The 20,270-nt window shown below is 40.8% G+C and overlaps 1 protein-coding gene across 2 annotated transcripts in view; it reads left to right on the forward strand.

The window, feature by feature from the left end:
- CNKSR2 (connector enhancer of kinase suppressor of Ras 2) overlaps positions 1–20,270 on the forward strand; it is a 1,907,760-nt gene that overhangs the window by 1,027,279 nt on the left and 860,211 nt on the right. For both annotated transcript variants that reach the window (XM_069204730.1, XM_069204731.1), the window contains exon 6: positions 15,310–15,429. In XM_069204730.1, the coding sequence (XP_069060831.1) occupies positions 15,310–15,429 (120 nt within the window). The remainder of the gene's footprint in view (positions 1–15,309; positions 15,430–20,270) is intronic.

Consider the following 20,270-nt stretch of genomic DNA (forward strand, 5'->3'; position numbering starts at 1 on the left):
GGATGTACTTTCGCTGCCTTCTCATCTGCCCTTTCTGTTTTTGCAGGATGCAAAGACTAAGTCCCACTTCTTGTATTTTGTAGTCACAACAGCAAGAAGCAACCAATTAGATTGTTCTGGGTTCACAGACCTTGGTTATGTTTCACCAACATGAAAAGAAAGATTTAAGAATAGGCTCTCAAATCAAATCAGGTGTGAATATTTTCTAATTCTAGGTCCATTTAGTTCAGTGAAACTGGGTTAGCTGAACTCCATGAATTCATGGTCTAGATAGGTCTCAAAACTATTTCTTCATGCCCAAACTTGGATACTTTCTAAACAGCTAATATCTTGAAAACTTCTGAATGGATTTGCACCAAAACATAAAGGCAGTTCCAGTAGTAAAGTTCTACTTCCTGCTAAATTTGGTGTAATTTAATTTAGAATTTCTTTCTCTGTTAAGAAGCAAAGAATCTAAATAATCTTATGGGAGTTAAAATGGGAAATGCTACTTTTAAGACCCCCCTTTTTCCTAGTCTCCCAACTAACTGATTTGCATGTATCTTACCATGAAGAGATTATAGTGGATGTTTAGTGAGGTCACATTAGGGCCTGCTTAGAGACTCCATATTTAAATGCATGTTTTAACTCAGCATTTCTTTTCTGTCTGTAATGTTTTACATGGCTTTTTAATTACATGATAATTTACTAAGAAATCATGGTACATGTTGCTTGTTCCTAGTAAGTTATCTAGTCTGTAAACTATGTCCAAGGCTGAGCACACAGAACATGATGCCAGTCCATAGAGACAGCTCTGCATTTGTAGACATATCACAGTGACTAACTTGCACCTCTGCAACAGTGTGACATGGAGGGTGCTTGTATTATTAAAAACTGATGCTGTGCTATATGTGACAGAGGAGCACTCCCACCTCAGCCTGTCCTGGAACTTGGCACTTAGACAGTGCCCAGGATGCAGCTTTGCTGATGCTGATGGTGATCCTGAATCTGACTTCTGCCCTTTACAGGACCAAAAGTCTGACCCACACAGGACTGGATTCTTAGCATCTCGGCACATCTTACACAGGTATGGGGTTCAGGCTTTCTGAATAGATCTGGCACAGGGTACTCCTTCTATGCTTTCAGCAATGTAGGTGGCAATAGATAGGAGTATACCAATACAATAACAAAACCATGGTTGAACTGTTTATATTTTTCACCATATTTATAATGTTGGTTACCATGCTTTGTCTCGTTTGCCTAAAAATCGCTGCTCATTTTGTTATGTAAAATTTAAGACGTTTTTTGTTCTGAACGACGTTTGCATTCTTGTGTCTAATCCTGGGTACTATATATGACAACAAAAATGTAGATCTGTTTTCATGATTTCCTTTGAATCTGAGTAGTCATGTTCAAACCTCCGAAACCCATCCGTTACTGTGGTGTGTTTAGGGGTTCAGATGGGGCACTGTGAGCTAGATAGGAGTAGTGTCAACATTTCCGATGGTATATGTGGGCTGACCCTCTATACCCTGACAATTATGATGACCAAATACACAGTCCTACTTTGTTTGTGGGAACTGTATAGCAAGGTGCTACCAATGTTTTTGGTCAGGTACTTATTTAATAAGTCACCTGAGTAGTTGTTAAGCACCCAAGTGTTCCATTTTCACCTTATACAGAGATGACCGTGGTGTCAGAGATTAATCCTCCTCAGCTTAATTGGAAACCCCTATTGTAGTCTGTAGGTTGTTGAAGCTTGAACCTTTAAAAGGATATTCTTAATATAGGTGAATCCAGTTATCACTCCAGTTGTAAGCATGCTGTCACAAGATATTTGACACCAACAGGGTCTCCCTAACATGGGAGGTGAAGTTACCTTGAAGGAAGAAGCTCAAAAAGCTTATAGATATGACTTTTTTTTACTCATGGGTCGATTTTCTCATTGTAGACCCAAACACACACATATTTCTGATATACACTTAGTTAGCAGCACTGAATCAAAACAGACTATATCAACACTTAGACCACTTTACCATTAACATATCAGGAACATCACAATTGGTTCCAAGGCACCCTTCCAACAATTGCAACTGTTCCAGCAGGGGCTGTTCAAACTGTTCAGCCACAGTTAGTTGTGCCTGCAATTATTCCTGTCACTGTTAATGCAGTAATGGGTAAGGTTCCCACAACACGGAAAGAGATTCCATTTTGGATTGCTCGAAACAAAAATCTACTTGAAGCAGTATTTCCCATATGGGGCCCCAAGATAAACAAATTATTCTTACTATGGGCCTTTCTCTTAATGTGGTTCCCCCCACTGAAGAGCGTGTCACTTAGGGCACCGTCTTCTCAGCTGTATATACCATGACACATGGTACACCATTAATAGCTGTTTTGCCGGAGGTGCTAAGACAAATTCTAAATGAATACAGGGCTGCCCCTGCCCTGGACTTGTGGATCAAATTTATCGGCAATTTTGCTACTGTATCCTCAAATATCTTAAGTAATATTAAAGGGGAGAAAGCAGTGCTGGCACTATGCCAACAACTTGCTCACGTTCCTGTTCATGATCAATAATACAAGTTGCTAAACATTATCGGGGAAATCCATACAGCCATATGTCAAGATAATTTGGGAGCTATGCCTAATAAGCTACAGCTTAAAATCAAATCAGACCAAAAATGTTCTAAACAGGCACCAGAATCTTCTAAAAAGTGCTGGGACAAACAAGCAAAAAATAAAGATGGAACGTGAACATGGGGTGGATCTCCGCAACCGGAGTCTACTGGGAAATGTTATAAATTGTATAACTACTAAACATTAAAACAGCCTGATAGGTATTGGTATACTGATACTCGTCCTTATTATTCCTTTCAAGATTCACCAGATAAACGCTGTGACAGAGGAGGATGAACCAAGAGCAGTCATAAGAGTATGTGAAACAGAAAATGGACTCACAGCACTCATCTAACATCATCATAAAAAAGGAAGACAAACTTCCATAAAAAAATAAAACATTTAAAAAAGAAGACAGTGGCAGGTATTTGTGTTAAACATTCCACACATACTGAGAACACTCCCTCTGAACAAGACATGAGCATTGACACTGCTAGACAGTGCAGCAGTGGTCATAATAGTTCACTGGAACCTTCAAGCCTTTCTGGTTTCAAGAGCAACTAGTACATTTGTACAAGTTGAAACACCAAATCAGCAGGTGAGTCCTCCCAGCAGACTATATAAATTGGACATTCAAATTGAGGACAACATGACATGCACTATTAAAGTGATTTTCTGGGAGAAATTAACATACAGCTATGACATTCTCTTGGCTGAAGACTGGCCACCTGAGTTTGTTAAGAAAGTCTCACAAGAAGAAGATATTATACTACCGTCCTTCTCAGTTCTTATTCCTGAAGCAGGTAAACAGGTGTATGCCGAAGATTGGGCTCTTGCACAAGCCTCTGCATTATACCATAATCATGTGATTGGGATATGTGTTCCCCCAATCATATAATATACAGATCCACTAGTCCACAAATGCAACAACAAACCCCTATAGACTATATACATAAACAGTCACACATGCAGTTTTGCAACACAAAACCCGCACAGTATGGTTCTAATGAATAACATAGCCTGCAAAAAATATAAAACAACCTTGGACATTTCCAGTGTTTTATCTGTCAGATGTAGTGCCTGAAAGCAGGGATATAACCACCTTCAGCAACCTGAGGTAACATTGACGATTTTGTCAACTCCCTCAAGAGTATAGGAACAGTCTGGATTGTTTGCTACCCGAGTAATGTCAATTTTACATGAAATTGACTCAGAAGCATTGTCCTAGGTTGATGAACTCTATCTAACGGACAATGACTTGAACCAACACTGGGCGCAGGTAGAGCTTGCATAGCCGAACACAGCTATAAAGTGAATTACAAAAAATCAAAAATTGCATTTCTTAGTGTTCTGTTTCTAGGATACAAATGGTCCAATGAAGGCAAAGGCCTTGCCCCACACTTCTTAGACAAGTGTGTTTTTTGCAACAACAAAACACCATAACAAATTAGTCACTATTAGGCTTCCTAAATTTAGGAGAACATGCGTACCAGACTATGCACAGCAGATTAAAGCATTGCACGATTTCATTCATCCAGACTTTTCCACTACACATTGGACATCTGAACACACAGATACTCAGATAATTACAGACTGGCATGTTAGCATCTAGACACTTACACACTCGAGTTAACACCAGCCACCTAGTGATACATGTCATTGAAGGTTCCACTGGCAACACATATGTCACTTTCAATGATGGTGACACAGTGCCTTTTGCACCTAATTTGCATCTCTATTGAAATGCTGAAATGTACTTTGTATCTAATGAAAAAATATTGACTGCAGTTCAGATAGTTGCAATAAAAAGGAAAGACCATTGGCCTAGGGGAAGCACGTTTTTGTCATAACTCCTGTTCCAGCCCTAGAAGCTGTCAGCAAGGTGGGTGTCCAGAGCACATGAGCATTACATCCAAGCATTGATAGAATGGGTGACTTCCTTGAAAGCTACTGATGTAAACTATGTGTGTGAGTCAATTTTGTAGACTCAAGAATTTCTTCAACATGAACAAGAATACCCTGTGCCAAGTGACGAATATCCTCTTGAACAGTATGATTGTGGAATCTATACTGACGGTTCAGCGCAACCTTTGCTAGTCACCAAACATCATTTCTCCACTGCTTGTGACATGACAAATAGTGAATTCCAGCCTATAAAATCATTCACACAGTTCTCAGGGAACTGCACAGCCAGCTGACTAAATTAAAGCACTGATTCTGGCACTAGAGAATACGGATACTTTACCTAAAAAAATATCCAGCAAAGTATGCTTGTCTATTGATAGCCCAAAACATCCCTTTGGCTGCATTACCCGGATGAGTGATTGAATGATACCTAACCAGGACCTCAGGTTAGAGTTAATAATAGCTGCACATGAGGGTCTGGAGTCTGCTCATGCAGTGTGGTGCAATAATGTCTTTAATTTAGAAATGCTATTGGTGACATGGTCTATATAAACAGATGAAACAATACGTCCTTCGCTTTGTCATTTGACAGCAAATTAAAAGTTCCATGACAGACACCCCTCTTATTTTCTAATAAACCTCTCCAGTGTGTATATTTAGACCACTGTGTGCCCTTACATTTTAATGGACTGTTAAGTTCCTTCTACTAGGCTGAGATTCCTATTCTATATACCTAAGAATGTGGGCACATCAATCCACTGACACTTCACCTATATTAAAGATTTGCAAGTCTTTGTGGGGACATATGCAGAAGCGGCATTTCACTCAGACCAGTGACCATAGTTTGTCTCTAAGGCTTACCGGGATGTCAAGGAAACCCTTGGTGTTGTTGTGCATTATTCTTCTCTCTATCATCCTGTGGGAAATTCAATAGTGGAGAGGAAGAATTGTGACTTAACCCCTTCACTGCCAGGCCTTTTCACCCTTAGGTGCCAGGCCTTTTGTTGGCTTTTGGGGCAGTTTGCGCTTAGGCCCTCATAACCTTTTTCCCACATGAGCTACCCATGCCAAATTTGCGTCCTTTTTTTCCAACATCCTAGGGATTCTAGAGGTACCCAGAGTTTGTGGGTTCCCCTGGAGGAGACCAAGAAATTAGCCAAAATACAGCAACAATTTCATTTTTTTTCAAAAACTGGAAAAAAGGAATGGCATCAACAAATGGTTTGTGGTGCTAAAATTACCATTTCCCCAGCTTTCAAAAACAGGCAATCTTGAATCATAAATCCACATTCAACACAATTTTGGCATTTTACTGGGACATACCCCATTTTTACTATTTTTTGTGCTTTCAGACTCCTTCCAGTTAGTGCCAGAAATGGGTATGAAACCAAGGCTGGATCTGGGACTGCTAAACATTTCTAAAAAGTAGACACATTTTTGAATTCAGCAAGGATCTTTCAATGTTTTCCTACAGAAAGTAACAGCTACAGTAAAAAACATAATGAAATTTAGGTGAAAAAAAGAGCCATTTCTGTCCACGTTTTCTTCTATAACTTTTTCCAGCTATGGCAGATTTTTTAAATCAATAAAAAGTTACATCTGCTGGACTCTTCTGGTTGCAGTGATATATAGGGCTTGTAGGTTCATAAAGAACCCTAGGAACCCAGAGCCAATGAATGAGCTGCACCTTGCAATGGGTTTTTATTGTATACCGGGTATGCAACAATTAATTTGGTGAAATACAACGGGTGAAAAATACACATCAAGAAAACCTTCGTATTTCCAAAATGGGCACAAGATAAGGTGTTTAGAAACAGTGGTTATCACTGAATTCTGGGGTCCCCATACTAGCATGTGAATTACAGGGGACTTCTCAAATAGACATCTTTTTAACACACTGTCTAACATTTGGAAAGAATAAAAATGTAGAGAAAGACAAGGGGCAACAACACTTGTTCTTCTATTCTGTGTTACCCTAAGTCTCCCGATAAAAATGGTACCTCACGTGTGTAGGTAGGCCTACTGCCCGTGACAGGAAATGCAACATGGACACATCACATTTTTACATTGAAATCTGACGTGTTTTTGGGAAAGTGCCTAGCTGTGGATTTTGGCCTCTAGCACAGCCGGTATCTAGAAAGACCTAGCACACCTATACATTTTTTAAAACTAGACACCTAGGAAAAATCATAATAGGGTGGCTTGTGGGGCTCTCACCAGGTTCTGTCAGTCAGAATCTTTGCAATCCTCAGAATTTGGCAAAAAAAACCTTTTTCTTCACATTTCGGTGATAGAAATTCTGTAATCTGAGAGGGGCCACACATTTTCTTCCCCCAACTCTCCTGATAAAAATGGTACCTCAATTTTGTTGGTAGGCCTAGTGCCCGCATCAGGAAACGCCCCAAAAACGCAACATGGACACATCAAATTTTTACTTTGACAACTGATGTGTTTTTTTGGATAGTTCCTAGCTCTGGAGTTTGGTCTATAGCTCAGCCGGCACCTAGGAAATCCTTCTAAACTTGTGCATTTTTGAAAACTAGACACCTAGAGGAAGCCAGGATGGGGTAACGTTTGGCACTCTCCCCAGGTTCTGTTAACCAGAATCCTTTGCAAACCTCAAAAGTTGGCAAAAACAAATACTTTTTCCTCACATTTCGGTGATAGAAAGCTCTGGAATCTGAGAGGAGCCACAAATTTCCTTCCACCCAGCATTCCCCCAAGTCTCCCAATAAAAATGGCATCTCACTTGTGTGGGTAGGCCTAGTGCCCGCGACAGGAAATGCCCTAAAACACAAAAGAAAACTGACTTTTTATTTTGCAAGGTACATAGCTGTGGATTTTGGCCTCTAGCTCATCCGGCACCCAAGAAAACCTGGACATTTCTGAAAACTAGACACATAGGGGAAACCAGGATGGGGTCACCTGTGGCACTCTCACCAGGTTCTGTTACCCAGAATCCTTAGCAAATCTCAAAATTTGGAAAAAAACAAGTTTTCCTCACATTTAGGTGCTGTAAAGTTCTGGAATCTGAGGGAAGCCACATACTTCCTTCCACCCAGCATTTCCCCAGGTCTCCCATTAATTAAGGGACCTCCCTTTTGTGGGTAGGCCTAGTGCCCGCAACAGGAAATGCCGCAGAACACAAAGTGGACACATCAAAATTATAAAAGACAAAACTACCTGTTTTTGCGGGGGCACCTGCGTTTTTAGTCCTGGGCTCAGCAGCCATCCAGGAGAACCTACCAAGCCCAGGCATTTCTGAAAACTAGACACCCAAGGGAGTTCAGGGAGATGCGTCTTGCGTGGATCTCCCATTGTTTTCTTACCCAGAATCCTCAGCAAACCTCAAATTTGGCTAAAAAAATCATATTTTCCCATATTTCTGTGTGGGCTCACCACACCAGCACAAATTTCCTGCCACCCAACATTCCCCTCAGTCTCCCAATAAAAATGATACCACACTTGTGTAGGCGGGACAAGTGCCTGTAACAGGAAAGAGCCAAAAACATGTTGAAATTGACAAGTGGGACAGAATTCTTATCGGTAGAGATGTGAAAATGCTGGGTGGTTGGAATTTTGTGGATTCTGGCAGACTCCGGAAGGTTCATCACAAAAATGTGGGAAAAATGTGTGATTTCAAGCAAAGTTGGAGGTTTGCGGGGCATTGTAGGTAAGAAAATGATGCAGGGTGCAATTGAAGCACACCACTCTGGACACACCCAGATGTTTAGTTTTCAGATGTGTCTAGGTCTTGTAGATTTTTCTACATGGCAGCATCCCAAAGTCCAAAAAGTGCAGTCCTCACCATTCCAAGTGAGATGATTTTGAGAGTTAGCCTAGCTTCCATGGCCCCAACATAAAACCAAAACCTAAAATAATCTAATGTCCTCTTGCTTGCTGTTGGGATAAGATCTTTTAGTGTGTGGGGGAGAGCTGAAAGACTGTTACCCCCTTCATTTGGGGTGGGGGCATAACCATACCCATACTGGTTGGTAGCCACCACCCCACTATTTTTTGTTTTTAAATTCCCTGCCATCTAGTAGGCTTTTTGCCCCACCGGGAGTGGATCGAGGGTAATTGCCCCATCTGCCCACCGGTGGGCATAACAACTTTGTCCCCATTTATTTGGGGTCGTTTCCCATCTATAAAAAATAAAAAAATGAATATCCCTGGTGCCTAGAGGCTTCTGCCCCCAAAGGGGGCCAGGAATGGCCTAAAATAAATTTGCCCCTCAGGAGAGCGACCCTTGCTAAGAGGTCACTCCTCTTGCGTGAGATTGGCGCAAAAAAATCCTGGTGTCTAGTGGTTTCTGCCTCCCTTGGGGGTAAATTGGCCTAAGAAAAATAGGACAATATGCCCCCAATGTGGGCAGAAATGGCCTAAGATAAAATTGCCCCCCAGAGGAGCGACCCTTGTCTAAAGGGTCGCTCCCAATCTGTAAAACATTTTTTTTATAATTCCTGTCGGCTAGTGGTCTCTGCCCCCCTTGGGGACAGATTGGCCTAATTAAAATAGGCCGATCTGCCCCCCAGAGGGCAGAAATAACCTAAAATAAATTTGACCCCAGGGGAGCAACCCTTGCCTAAGGGATTGCTCCCCTTGTGTGAAACTGACATTAAAAAAATCCTATTGGCAAGTGGTTTCTGCCCCCCCTTGGGGACAGATTGGCCTAATTAAAATACGCTGATGTGCGCCCACAGGGGGAAGAAATGGTCTAAAACAAATTTGCCCCCAGGGGAGTGACCCTTGCCTAAGGGGTCACTCCCCTTGCGTGAAACTGATGTAAAAAATAATCCTGGTGTCTAGTGGTTTCTGCCCCCCTTGGGGGCAGATTGGCTTAAGAAAAATAGGCCGATCTGCCCCCAAGGGGGCCAGAAATGGCCAAAAAGCAATTTGCCCCCAGGGGTGCGACCCTTGCCTAAGGGGTCACTCCCCACATGGAATAAACACAAAAAAATGTATACCTGGTGTCTAGGGGGTTCTGCCCCCCCTCCCCGGGGTCAGATCGGCCTAATTAAAATAGGCTGTTCTTCCCCTTCTGGGGGCCTTAAACAAAAATGCCCCCCTTAGGGAGGTGGCCTTGCCAAAGGGGCCGCTCCACTTATACATAAATAAATATAAACATAAATCCCTGGTTCTCCAGTGGGCATTTCGGCATATGAACAGGAAGAGCTTCCATCCATCTTACAAGTTTTAACAAAGAACATTCTAAACATATGTTACATTTAACTATTTTCTGAAACAGCAGAGGCTTCAGGAATGCTCAAAGAGACATGAAAGGAAAGGCCTTTCCTTTCCTTTCATGTCTCTGTGCCATCCCCACCCCCGATCAGAAGAGAAATGCTTAGCATTTCTCTTCCTATCGCTCTGGAAGCTGAGCGTCAGCGTGATGGGAGCGGCCTCTGATGAGGTCAGCCCACGATCGCACGCTGAATCATCAGACGTCACTGGGGGATGGGGAGTGCAAGGGGAAGTGATTCCCCTTCTATCCCTGCCCTGGGGGGACCGCTAGCGCTCCCCCTGTGGGACGGGTGCAGGACGAGCTGGTCTTCTCAGACCAACTCATCCCAGGCACCGTACGGATTCAAGCAAGCCTTAACAGCTGGAGTATTAGCTTCACATTGTATTAGATCCATCACTTGTATGGAGTGCAGACAGCTTTAGGTAATCTGCAAAGAAGATCTCAGGGAGACCAGACAAGGTCCTGAAGGCATCAAGTTATAAGTTCCAGATCTCGAGAACCCTGGCATAGTGGGGGCGCACATGCCTTTTGACATAAATGAACGGTTTGCTGTCTTACAGGAATTACAAGACTTCCATGACAAGCATTCAAATTAAATTACCAAGTGTTCTGCCAATGAATGGTTGAAGGAGCAACCAGCAACTCCCAGCTGGATTCCAAAGTTTGGGAATCTAGTCTGCAAGAAGATTGCCATCGGAAAAAATTCAGACCATCATACCCAGCACCAGTACCAGTCCAAGGCATTCAAGGCAGAAGAGCTGTGATTTTGCCACCTGCTGCTGGTTGGAAAAGTAATCTCTTTGTCTGAATAGATCATATGAAGCTACACTCTGCAGCCAGTGCTACACATTAGGCCACAAAGGCTCCTCAGTAGTTACTTGCCTCCTCACACTACTCTGCACAATATTCTTCTACAAGAATGAAGTAACACAAGTAGTGCTGTTCCCCCAGCTTGGGACTACAGATGCTTAATGCTTAATGTCCATTGGTTCCTGTTACTACTGCTTCTACGGGGTGAGCTCCATATGCTGTTTTAAATTAAATTGTGTATTACCAACTACCTTTGGAAGTGTTTAACAGTTAATCTTCACCATGTGAGGGCCCTGCTTTTGCTCAAACAGCCTCTAGTTACTTTATAAACAATGATTATTTTTCTTCAAATTTGTCACACACTTTTGTGCATGAAGTATGTGCCTTTCTTGTTTGGCTGAAAAAGACTTACCTGATTCCACCTTGGTATTACATCTGGATTACTACTGCACTGGCTTTTCTCTTTATTTGGAGTGGGTTTATCCCAAATATTTTTAATGAACATTATCTCCCAGAATGACAGTTCCTGAATTGGTAGCCGAGGTGCTGAAACCCTCATTCTTCCTCCAAAACAGTGCCATGATATCTGCCCCTTGTGACCAATGATGAATTTCCTGTCTCTAATGAAATTGTTTCAGATAAGATCCTATTTGATATTTTTGGTCCTACTGAACCTCTACAAATACCATCAATCTTCAAAATCTTTATAGACAAGATCATTGTCCCAGATGCAATCTCTTATGAATGGGACCTGACAACTGTGAGAAGTATGCTGTCCAAAATGGAAAGTTATTCTGTATATGAATCTGAGTATCCATATCTTAATTCTGCATATTATGGTAAAATGTTTTGTTACCATTATTATGCTTACCGCTATTTACACAGGGCTAGTTTTCCCCATGCAGTTTTTAATTACGTACAATGGGAACATTGCCTGACACACCAGTAGATAGTTCAGAAACATGCATGCAAACGTTTTTATATTTTTCAGGACTCAATCACTTAGGGGCCAGATGGAAGTACAAAAGAATTTGCGACTTGCAAATTACGAGTCCTTCCGACTCGCAAATTACAACTCGCAAACTGGTATGCAGAAAGGTGTCTCAGACACCTTCTGCGACTCGCTGTGGAGTCGCAAAGACCCACCTCATGAATATTTATGAGGTGGGTCGCAGTTTGCGACCCCATAGCGAGTCTAGGCACTCACGGGGATGGTGGCCTGCTGGAGACAGCAGACCACCATGTCCGTGACTGCTTTTGAATAAAGCAGTTTATTTTTCTTTTTGCAGCCCGTTTTCCTTAAAGGAAAACGAGCTGCAAATAGAAAAAATACCGAAACCTTTTTGTTTTGTTTTTTTTCAGAGTAGGCAGTGATCCATAGGACCACTGCCTGCTCGGAAAAAATATTTTTGTTTGCATTCACAAAGGGGAAGGGGTCCCATGGGACCCCTTCCCATTTGCGAATGAGTTACCATCCACTTCAAGTGGATGGTAACTGCGAGTTGATTTGCGGTCACAAATCAACTCTACATCGCGATGCGGTCGCAAATAGGAAGGGCACACCCCTTCCTATTTGCTAGTCGGAAACACATTTTGCAAAATGTGTTTCTGCATCGTGTGAGGCCTTTTGCGCCTCGCAAATGGCGTTTTTCGCCGTTTGCGAGGCGCAAAAGGCTACCTACATCTGGCCCTTAGTCACAAATTTCTAGTATGATAAACTTACCCCCTCACCACAAAAAAGAACATGCTTACACAGACTAACTTGCTTTATTCTGGTTCGTTCATATCTGAATTGACCATACAGGGTTATGAATACTGAAAAAATAATATTCATTTGAAATCAATTTGGGTAATGTAATTGACAAGTACAGGGTAGAAATGCTTTATTTAGAGCATTCCTAGTACCACAGCACATGATTTTCCTGAACAAAACAGTGCAACAAACAACATGCATGAGCCTAGCTGAAAGTAAGGACGTGACCATGCCAAGCATTCCTTCTGGTTGTCATGCATGATTTTTTAAACTCCAATGTGGGTTTTAAAGCTACCAGTCCAGACCCTTACTTAAATTCACAACATTCAGGGAAGTAACCAATTGTAGTGCGGGGAAACTGTGCCAACAATGGTTACAACATTCCATATTAGCTGCAGTGAAAGAATGTCTATCTCTTCTATCTGATTGCATGGATTCACAATGTTTTTTGTTAAGTCCTAGAATCCTAGAATCCCATGTCAGAAACACCATACGTAAAGAGATTCGGAAAATTTCCCAGCAAGAGGCTGCTAAAATTATTAAGAAAGATTGATAGGGAAAACTTAGAAAAAAGCTTTGCCTGTTGTGGACTCAAATTTATTCTTTGAATAATATTATGTCATCTACATTCAATATTATGCAAAATGATATTTGTTTGTTGCAGCATGGCCAGAACTAGCTGAGATCCATTCTACAACGGAGTTGGACATCACAGGGTATAAAACTGAATTGTATACCTTGGGAATACCTAAACATAACAGATTAGGTTTTGGCATTTGTTAGAGCCAGCATCCTTTGCATGGTCTCCTCTAACTCTTTTGCCTTCTGACCTCCTCTTTTTTTACTTTGTTTTTGCTGGCCTTAGGACTCTGGGCACTTTACCACTGCTGACCAGTGCTAAGGTGCATGTGCTCTTTTCATAAAACATGCTCCAATTGGCTTATCCACAATTAGCATATTTAATTTACTCATATGTTCCTAGTAAAGTGCACTACATGTTCCCAGGGCCTGTAAATTAAATGCTCCTAGTGGACTTGCAGCACTAATTGTGCCACCCACATAGGTAGCTTGTTAATCATGTCTCAGGTCTGCCCTTGCAGAGCCAGTAAGTGCAGTTTTAAACTGCGACTTCAATGTGGAGAGACAAACCTATTATCAGGCCTAAACCATCCCTTTTTATACATATCTGGCACCCCTGAACTAGGCCCTGTGTGCCCCACAAGGCAGGGTGCAAACTATTTAAAAGGCAGGACATGTACCTTCAAGTTTTACATTACCTGGTAGTGAAAAATTCCCAAATTAGTTTTTCACTGCTGAAAGGCCTATCTCTCTCATACAATATCATTGCATTTAACTTATTACATCTTATGAGTGTAATTCCCAATCTGGAAGAGATACATTTGTCAAGTTTGGTGTCCCTGAACTTTTAATTTAAAATCACAACTTATGGTGAAGACAAAGTTTAAATTGCAGTTCTAAAAATTCCACTTTTAGAAAGTGGGTGTTTTCTTACTTTTGCCATTTGGTGCTTACTACCTGTCTCCAATACACGTCTGGGTTGTGGTTACAGCAGCTTGTGCATTCCCTGTAGACAAAGAGCACTTAGTTGAGACTCATAAGCCATCAACATCCTGATGGGCCATCCTGGAGAGGATGGGTGGGAGGGGCTGACATACCTGACAGGGCAATGGCCTGCCAAACACAGAAGGCTCCATATCCCCTGCAGTGAGTCTGGAGCTAGGAAAGGAAGGGAGTGCCTCTGTACCCTTCAAAGACCCTTCTTTGAAGCCTTGTCCACTTCAAAGGCACAACCGGATATAAGTACTGGACCTCTGATACCAGCAACTCAGTACACTTCTGGACCTATGTATACTCTTCCAGGACGGAGGACTGCTGTGCTGCTACAAGGACCGCCATTCTGCAGAGCTGCTATTCTTCTGGACTCCTGCTTTGCTGAGCTGACCTGATGCCTGCTGCCTGTCTGGGAGTGTGAAGGACTGAACCTGCATATCTCCATCCCAGAATCAAAGTGACTCCAAGGGCTTTCCTCCTGTTTTCTGAAATCTCGGGGACAGAAAAGACTTCCAAATCGCCTGCTACAGCTCCAGGACCCATCTTCAACCAGCTCCTGACCCCCAAGTAGCACCCTTCCAGTCCATGGACCTTTAAAGTAGTTTTGTGGCCCCTTAAATCAAGCTTTTGGCCTCTCCATGACAGCAAACAGGCCAGCTAGCACCGGAACCGTGCCGCTTGCACAAAGAATCAGCACGATCGGCCACAAGTTTGTCTCTTTGCACAGCAAGCATCGCCATGCAACAGTGAGGCTCCAGTCTGCCCACCAACGATGCCCGCCTGACTCAGTGCGCCCACGTACCACCACCAGCGATGCTCTCCTTGCTCCCGGCAAACTTCTTTTCCGTGAACGGGACTCTTGGTTCAATTCTGACAAGTTAAAACTTCAGCAGTACTTACCTGGGATTGTATTCAACCTGTGCTCCGTCACGATTGGCCTGAACTTTTAGATTTACCCTGATGTGGCGCAACCAGATATCGCTGGTTGCTGCTTTGTTTTTAAGCATCATATTGCATTTTAATCTCTAAAACCAGGTGGGGAGTCTCTCTGTGTGATGTTTTCACTGTTCTGCTGCTTGAAGTGGTGCACAAATACTTTATACATTTCCTCTTAAGTTAAGCCTGACTGCTCTGTGCCAAGCTACCAGAGGGTGATCACATGTTAACTATTAGTATTATCTGTCTTACTTTGATTAGGATTATGGTTCCTGATTGGACAGGGTGCATACCTCTGCCAAACAGAAACCAATTTCTAATATATATATATTTATATATACGTATTCATCAAAGGAGACTGGAATGGCCCTCAACAGTGTAATATCCTTACTTTGATTTTCCCTTTTATACGAAAAAGGAACACTTTATCTTGGATTAAACATTTCCTACTAGGCAATGAACACTATTATGTTTCTGTTTCTGCTTTCAGTGTAAAACCCTCTCAGGAGTCTGTGACAACATCATCTCTCTCTCATCAGATCCACTGGTTTCCCAATCAGCTCACCTTGAAGTGATTCAACTCTCAAATGTCAAACAAAGTGAAGGGCTGGTAAGATAAGTGTTCTTTTCTATTGGAGCACATGAGTTAAAAATATTGCTGCAAAAGTTAACAGATAATTTAAAAAGTACTTTTGTTTTTCATATCTCAATCATTTTAACATAATTGAATAATGTAGTTAAAATGATTCTATATAAATCTTGCACAAGTTAGAGAAAACATTTCTAAGTGGATTTCTTCTTTCATCATGTGTGTTTCCTGAGTGATTATTTACTGTAAATGATTTTCAAGAATAAAGCCCAAAATGAAATGTAGAGAACATTTCAAAGTGCCTTTCAGTGTGGGGTTGAAAGATATCAACATTTGGGATCTGTAGAAAATCTGCCTTTTCTATGTGTTCACCTCACAATTTTCACTTTTTTCTCAATGCTATTTTTACTCACATTCTGCCTCTGTGCACTGTGACACTGCTATTATGTGCCACAGTGTGTGTGTAGTAGCCCCAAAATTGTGCTATTAAAATTGGTTTTACCCAGGTTTTACCCAGTTGATCTATTTAACTTTCCTGGAATACCATGGTGGATGGCACAGAAAATGCATCAATGACATGGAAATTAAATGCAATGTGGGCTGTAGTGGCTATAAAGATGAATTTAGAGTCAACAATGGTGTTTTGTTTTGCCCTAACTCTTTATAATAAAACATATAGCTAGGGTTACTCTTACCTGGGTTTGATTGCTTAGGTGTCATTTTTCTTATTCAATGCTTCTCTAAATTGTTTTTAGAATGGTATTATATTGTCTTATTTACTTTAAAATTGATGGTAGTTATTGAACGTACACACATTTCTTTGGTGCCCACCTGCTGCTTGTCCCAGAGATTCTCTAAGAGAAGTGTACTGGCCTAAACAGATTGTGTTTATTAAGTCACCCACCCACCGAATGAATACCCCGTTTCCAGAAAGGTACCTTTTAGAAATAAGATAAAAATGGGACTGTACTTGAATGACATTGCTACTATAAATTCTGCCAAACAAGTGTGGTGTCTTGGTCTGATTAAGTACATTTATCAGCTATTGGAGAAGTCCAAGTATTGCTAGCTTCTCAATCAATCATCCTTAAACTGCACTCCAGTACTTGAGGTCAATCTGGCATCAGAAGACAAAAAATGGTTGTCAGATTGGCAATGATTTTCTGGACGCAATTTGCCATGAGATGTAGTATGACAGAAGGTGTATATTCAAACTTGGGGTGTGAGTTGGTTTGACATGATACAGTGAGTAAAGCTTTAGTCAGCAAATGCAAATGCTAGAAACAGCATGGGGTGTTTTTTTAAGCATGTAGGAGATTACATCACAGAACAAATGCATTTTCTCTCCAGTGAGGAACTGAAAGAAAATAAGATAAATAAAAGGGACAAATAAGGTAGAAGTTACATTAGGTAAATAGTTAGAACCAAAATGCAAATCACTGTACAAGTTAAAGTCAACCACAATTGTTCCACTGCTCATCGGTTGTCACTATATATGGCATGGTTCAATGTTTTGCCGCCCACACAAATTTTCATTGGTCCAGGGTAAAAACTGGCTATCTATCTCTAACAACATGTAACGGGGAACATTTCCCTAGTACACGATCATGCCTTGAGCTAAAATCCCTTCATTAGTTGATATTGAAGATGCCTGTGGTGAGCAAGCCCTCCTAAAATCAATTTTTTCAAATTCAGCCTCACTGTCTAGAAATATTTGAGAGTCTGTTCATATAAGGTTCTTCCCCTCACTGAACATGGGCAGAGGTAAAAAGGAATATCAATTGAACCATTACCTACATCAACAAATCCAAGCATACTAATCCACATGATACCAAGCTATCTTTATTTCTTTCACTAGGTAAGATTCAGACCTATCAGTGTCTAGAGAGTGCAGCACACTGAGATAGTGCAAAACCTATGCCACAATTGCTTGTTGCAGATTACACTCCATAATCAGTATTTAGAGGGAGAGTGAAAACAGGCCTGGATTCAAGATGCCTTTTGTAACCAAACAGAGCTTTGATGATGCCTACTTTAAGAGAAAAAAAATTACTCATTCATGTAATGAAGCAATGCTTGCATACTGGTCAGAAGTGAGGTAATATCCTTCTTCAATACATTGATAGTGAATTTCAAATGTGTTTATAATTGTATCACGTTTCCTTGTGGATTCTGGTATTGAGGCAGAAGAGTTAATCTATCGCCTATTACCTTGTGTAAGATTTTTAGTTCAGAATCTACAGCATAAAAGTATCAGCCTGTATGGGCCTCATCAGTGTGGTGTGTCTTGGTTCCTATGACAGTGAACATGCGACTTAATCGTTTAATGACCAGACATTCATAAAGGGTGATTTTAATCATTGATTAGTGGTTATTTTAGGTAAGTGACATGTGAAGTTAATCTTTTCCCAGAGTCCCTTGAAAAGCAGAATTCCACACGTAAGAGGGTTTTGCAATGGTAAATGCTCTCTCTTGAATGAATGCTTCCCTGCTTCACCCAGCCATAGATTTTGGCCAAGGCCATTTCAGTGCCATTCCTCACACCCATGGGAAGTCAAAAGACAGGAATATTATAAAGAGTTGGAGCCAAATAGGCAGAGAGAAAATTGCTCTGTAAAAAACTGGACACAATGCACCCCACTAATATTGTACTTTATTTATGGACACCTTTTAAATTAGGCACTAGAAGACGCCATGCCAGGACCATTTGCACAGGCTTGTCTCTCCATCCCTAAAAATAAAATGATTTTCATTGTATTGAAATGGCTGAGAAATTTCTTTTTTTTTAATCAAATATTTGAAAACCATAAAAGATTACTAAAAACATGTTTCATGTCTGTGTTTCTGGTAATACTGTATATTTGTGTGCTTTTTATATCAATCTCAGCTCTCAAACTCTAGCTATATTTTTTTTAATCTGTGAAGGCAACAACCGTTGTTCACAACCCTTGGAAAACATAATAATAATTATAATAATGATGATGGCAATAATTATAATATTAATAATAATAATAATAATAATAATAATGATACATTCTCTTATGGAAGAGAGGCTACTAGGGAATTGGAGAGTAACATTCTTAGTCCAAATAGACACATTTCTGAACAATTGGGATAACAGATCCTGTATAGATGTCAATAACTATGAATGTATATGGACGCAGTAGGAACACTGTACCTCTAAAGTTATCATGCAATATTCTAGTTGTAAATATTTCATATGGCCCACTGTTAACGTGGTCTACTGACTTCAAATGTAGCCTATCTATAACAGGCTCTCCTCTGGGAGTAAATGGAAATGCCTATTACACAGAAGAAACAGCTAATTAGCCATCCTTGGCTATCCCAAGAAGCACTTAACACAAGGGCTTGAAAACAAATCTGAGAAATATCAGACGGATGTAATCAGACTCAGCACATTGTTTACAGATTAACAGGACTTTTTTTTTACTGGGAACAGTCTGTTTTTTAAACAGTCAACTAGCAGCCACCTGACCTACTCAAGAAAATCAAGAGAATAGATACAACCCAACAACTATATTTTTCTGGAAAGCCTGAACTACCATCAATTCACCAGGCCAACAAAGTGGGTGCATTAGCCACCCTATTCCATCATTTCCAAAGAATGTCAGTCCAAGCATTTAAAGCAAGTGTAAGGCTGTTTGCTACACTTCACATAACTTTCATGTACATAAATGTATGTGCAACATACAATGAGGCATATATAAGAGCTGCTAGCGCCATTACAACACCACATTACATCATTTTCTTTACGCTAATGTGACGTTGGAAGGCCAAAAACACACGTCATATTTTCAAAGTGGAGCAATGCATGTATTGCACCACTTTGTAACCCTTTGTGCTACATTATGCCAGTGCCAGGCATAATGTATGCAAAGGGGGCATTCCCCACTAAGGGGGCCAAAAAATGGTGCAAGGAAATATAAGAGATTTCCTTGTGCCATTTTCTTTTTGGCACCTTTAACTCCTGCTCAGAGCAGGTCTTGTAAGGAAGCTTCCATTGGTTACAATGGGCCTCTGGGTGCTTTGCAGAATTAACATCCATATTTTTTACGCTAATCCTGCAAAGCACCAGAATAGTGCCAAAAATTCTGGCGCTAGTCCCTTAACTACTGCCACGGTGCACCGTATTTTAAATATGGAGCACACATGATGGTGTTAGTGGGACGCTAAGGCGGCTAAATATGCCCCAATATGTTTGTGAGCTTTCCTCCCCTCCCTATTGGTTGCACAGAAATGTATTAACTTGCGAAGGTCTGTTTCATGGCAATTAACATGGTAGTCACTGATTTTGGTGCAATGCTGACAAGTCTATTATTTAATAAAAACGTTTGTGAAATTGAAACAATGTGTTAGGCTTAATTCCTTAAGGTAAGAGGCTGTTTCAAGGTCATACAAAATTTTGTTGAAAGTGTGTAAATACAACTAGGAAGAGTAGGATGGTCCCAAATTGTGTGAAAACTTGTCAATTGAAAGTGGATGCAGAGAGGATAACAATAGGATATATGCTTTGAATATACATAATGGGACAAATGATCTTGGTGACTGAAGGATAGTAGCTAATGCAGAAAAGTCTTATATGTTTCATGAATATGTATATATGCATATATATTTTCTTTTGGTGAATAAATCTAACACATGCTCACTAAATGTTTACTTTTTTCTTTTATTTGAGTTATGATTTCTGTGAGGCATTGAACTACAATTGTGTGGCTTTATAGCACTTTGGAGTTTTGTTCCATGAAAGAATTGGTATTAAAATATTGGTCCGAAGAACAAGGTAGTTAAGTTGGTAATGGGGTGTGCTTCAATGAGGACTTCAACCATCAAATATATCAAAA

This window comes from Pleurodeles waltl, chromosome 8 (assembly GCF_031143425.1).
Source record: "Pleurodeles waltl isolate 20211129_DDA chromosome 8, aPleWal1.hap1.20221129, whole genome shotgun sequence".
Lineage (NCBI taxonomy): Eukaryota > Metazoa > Chordata > Amphibia > Caudata > Salamandridae > Pleurodeles > Pleurodeles waltl.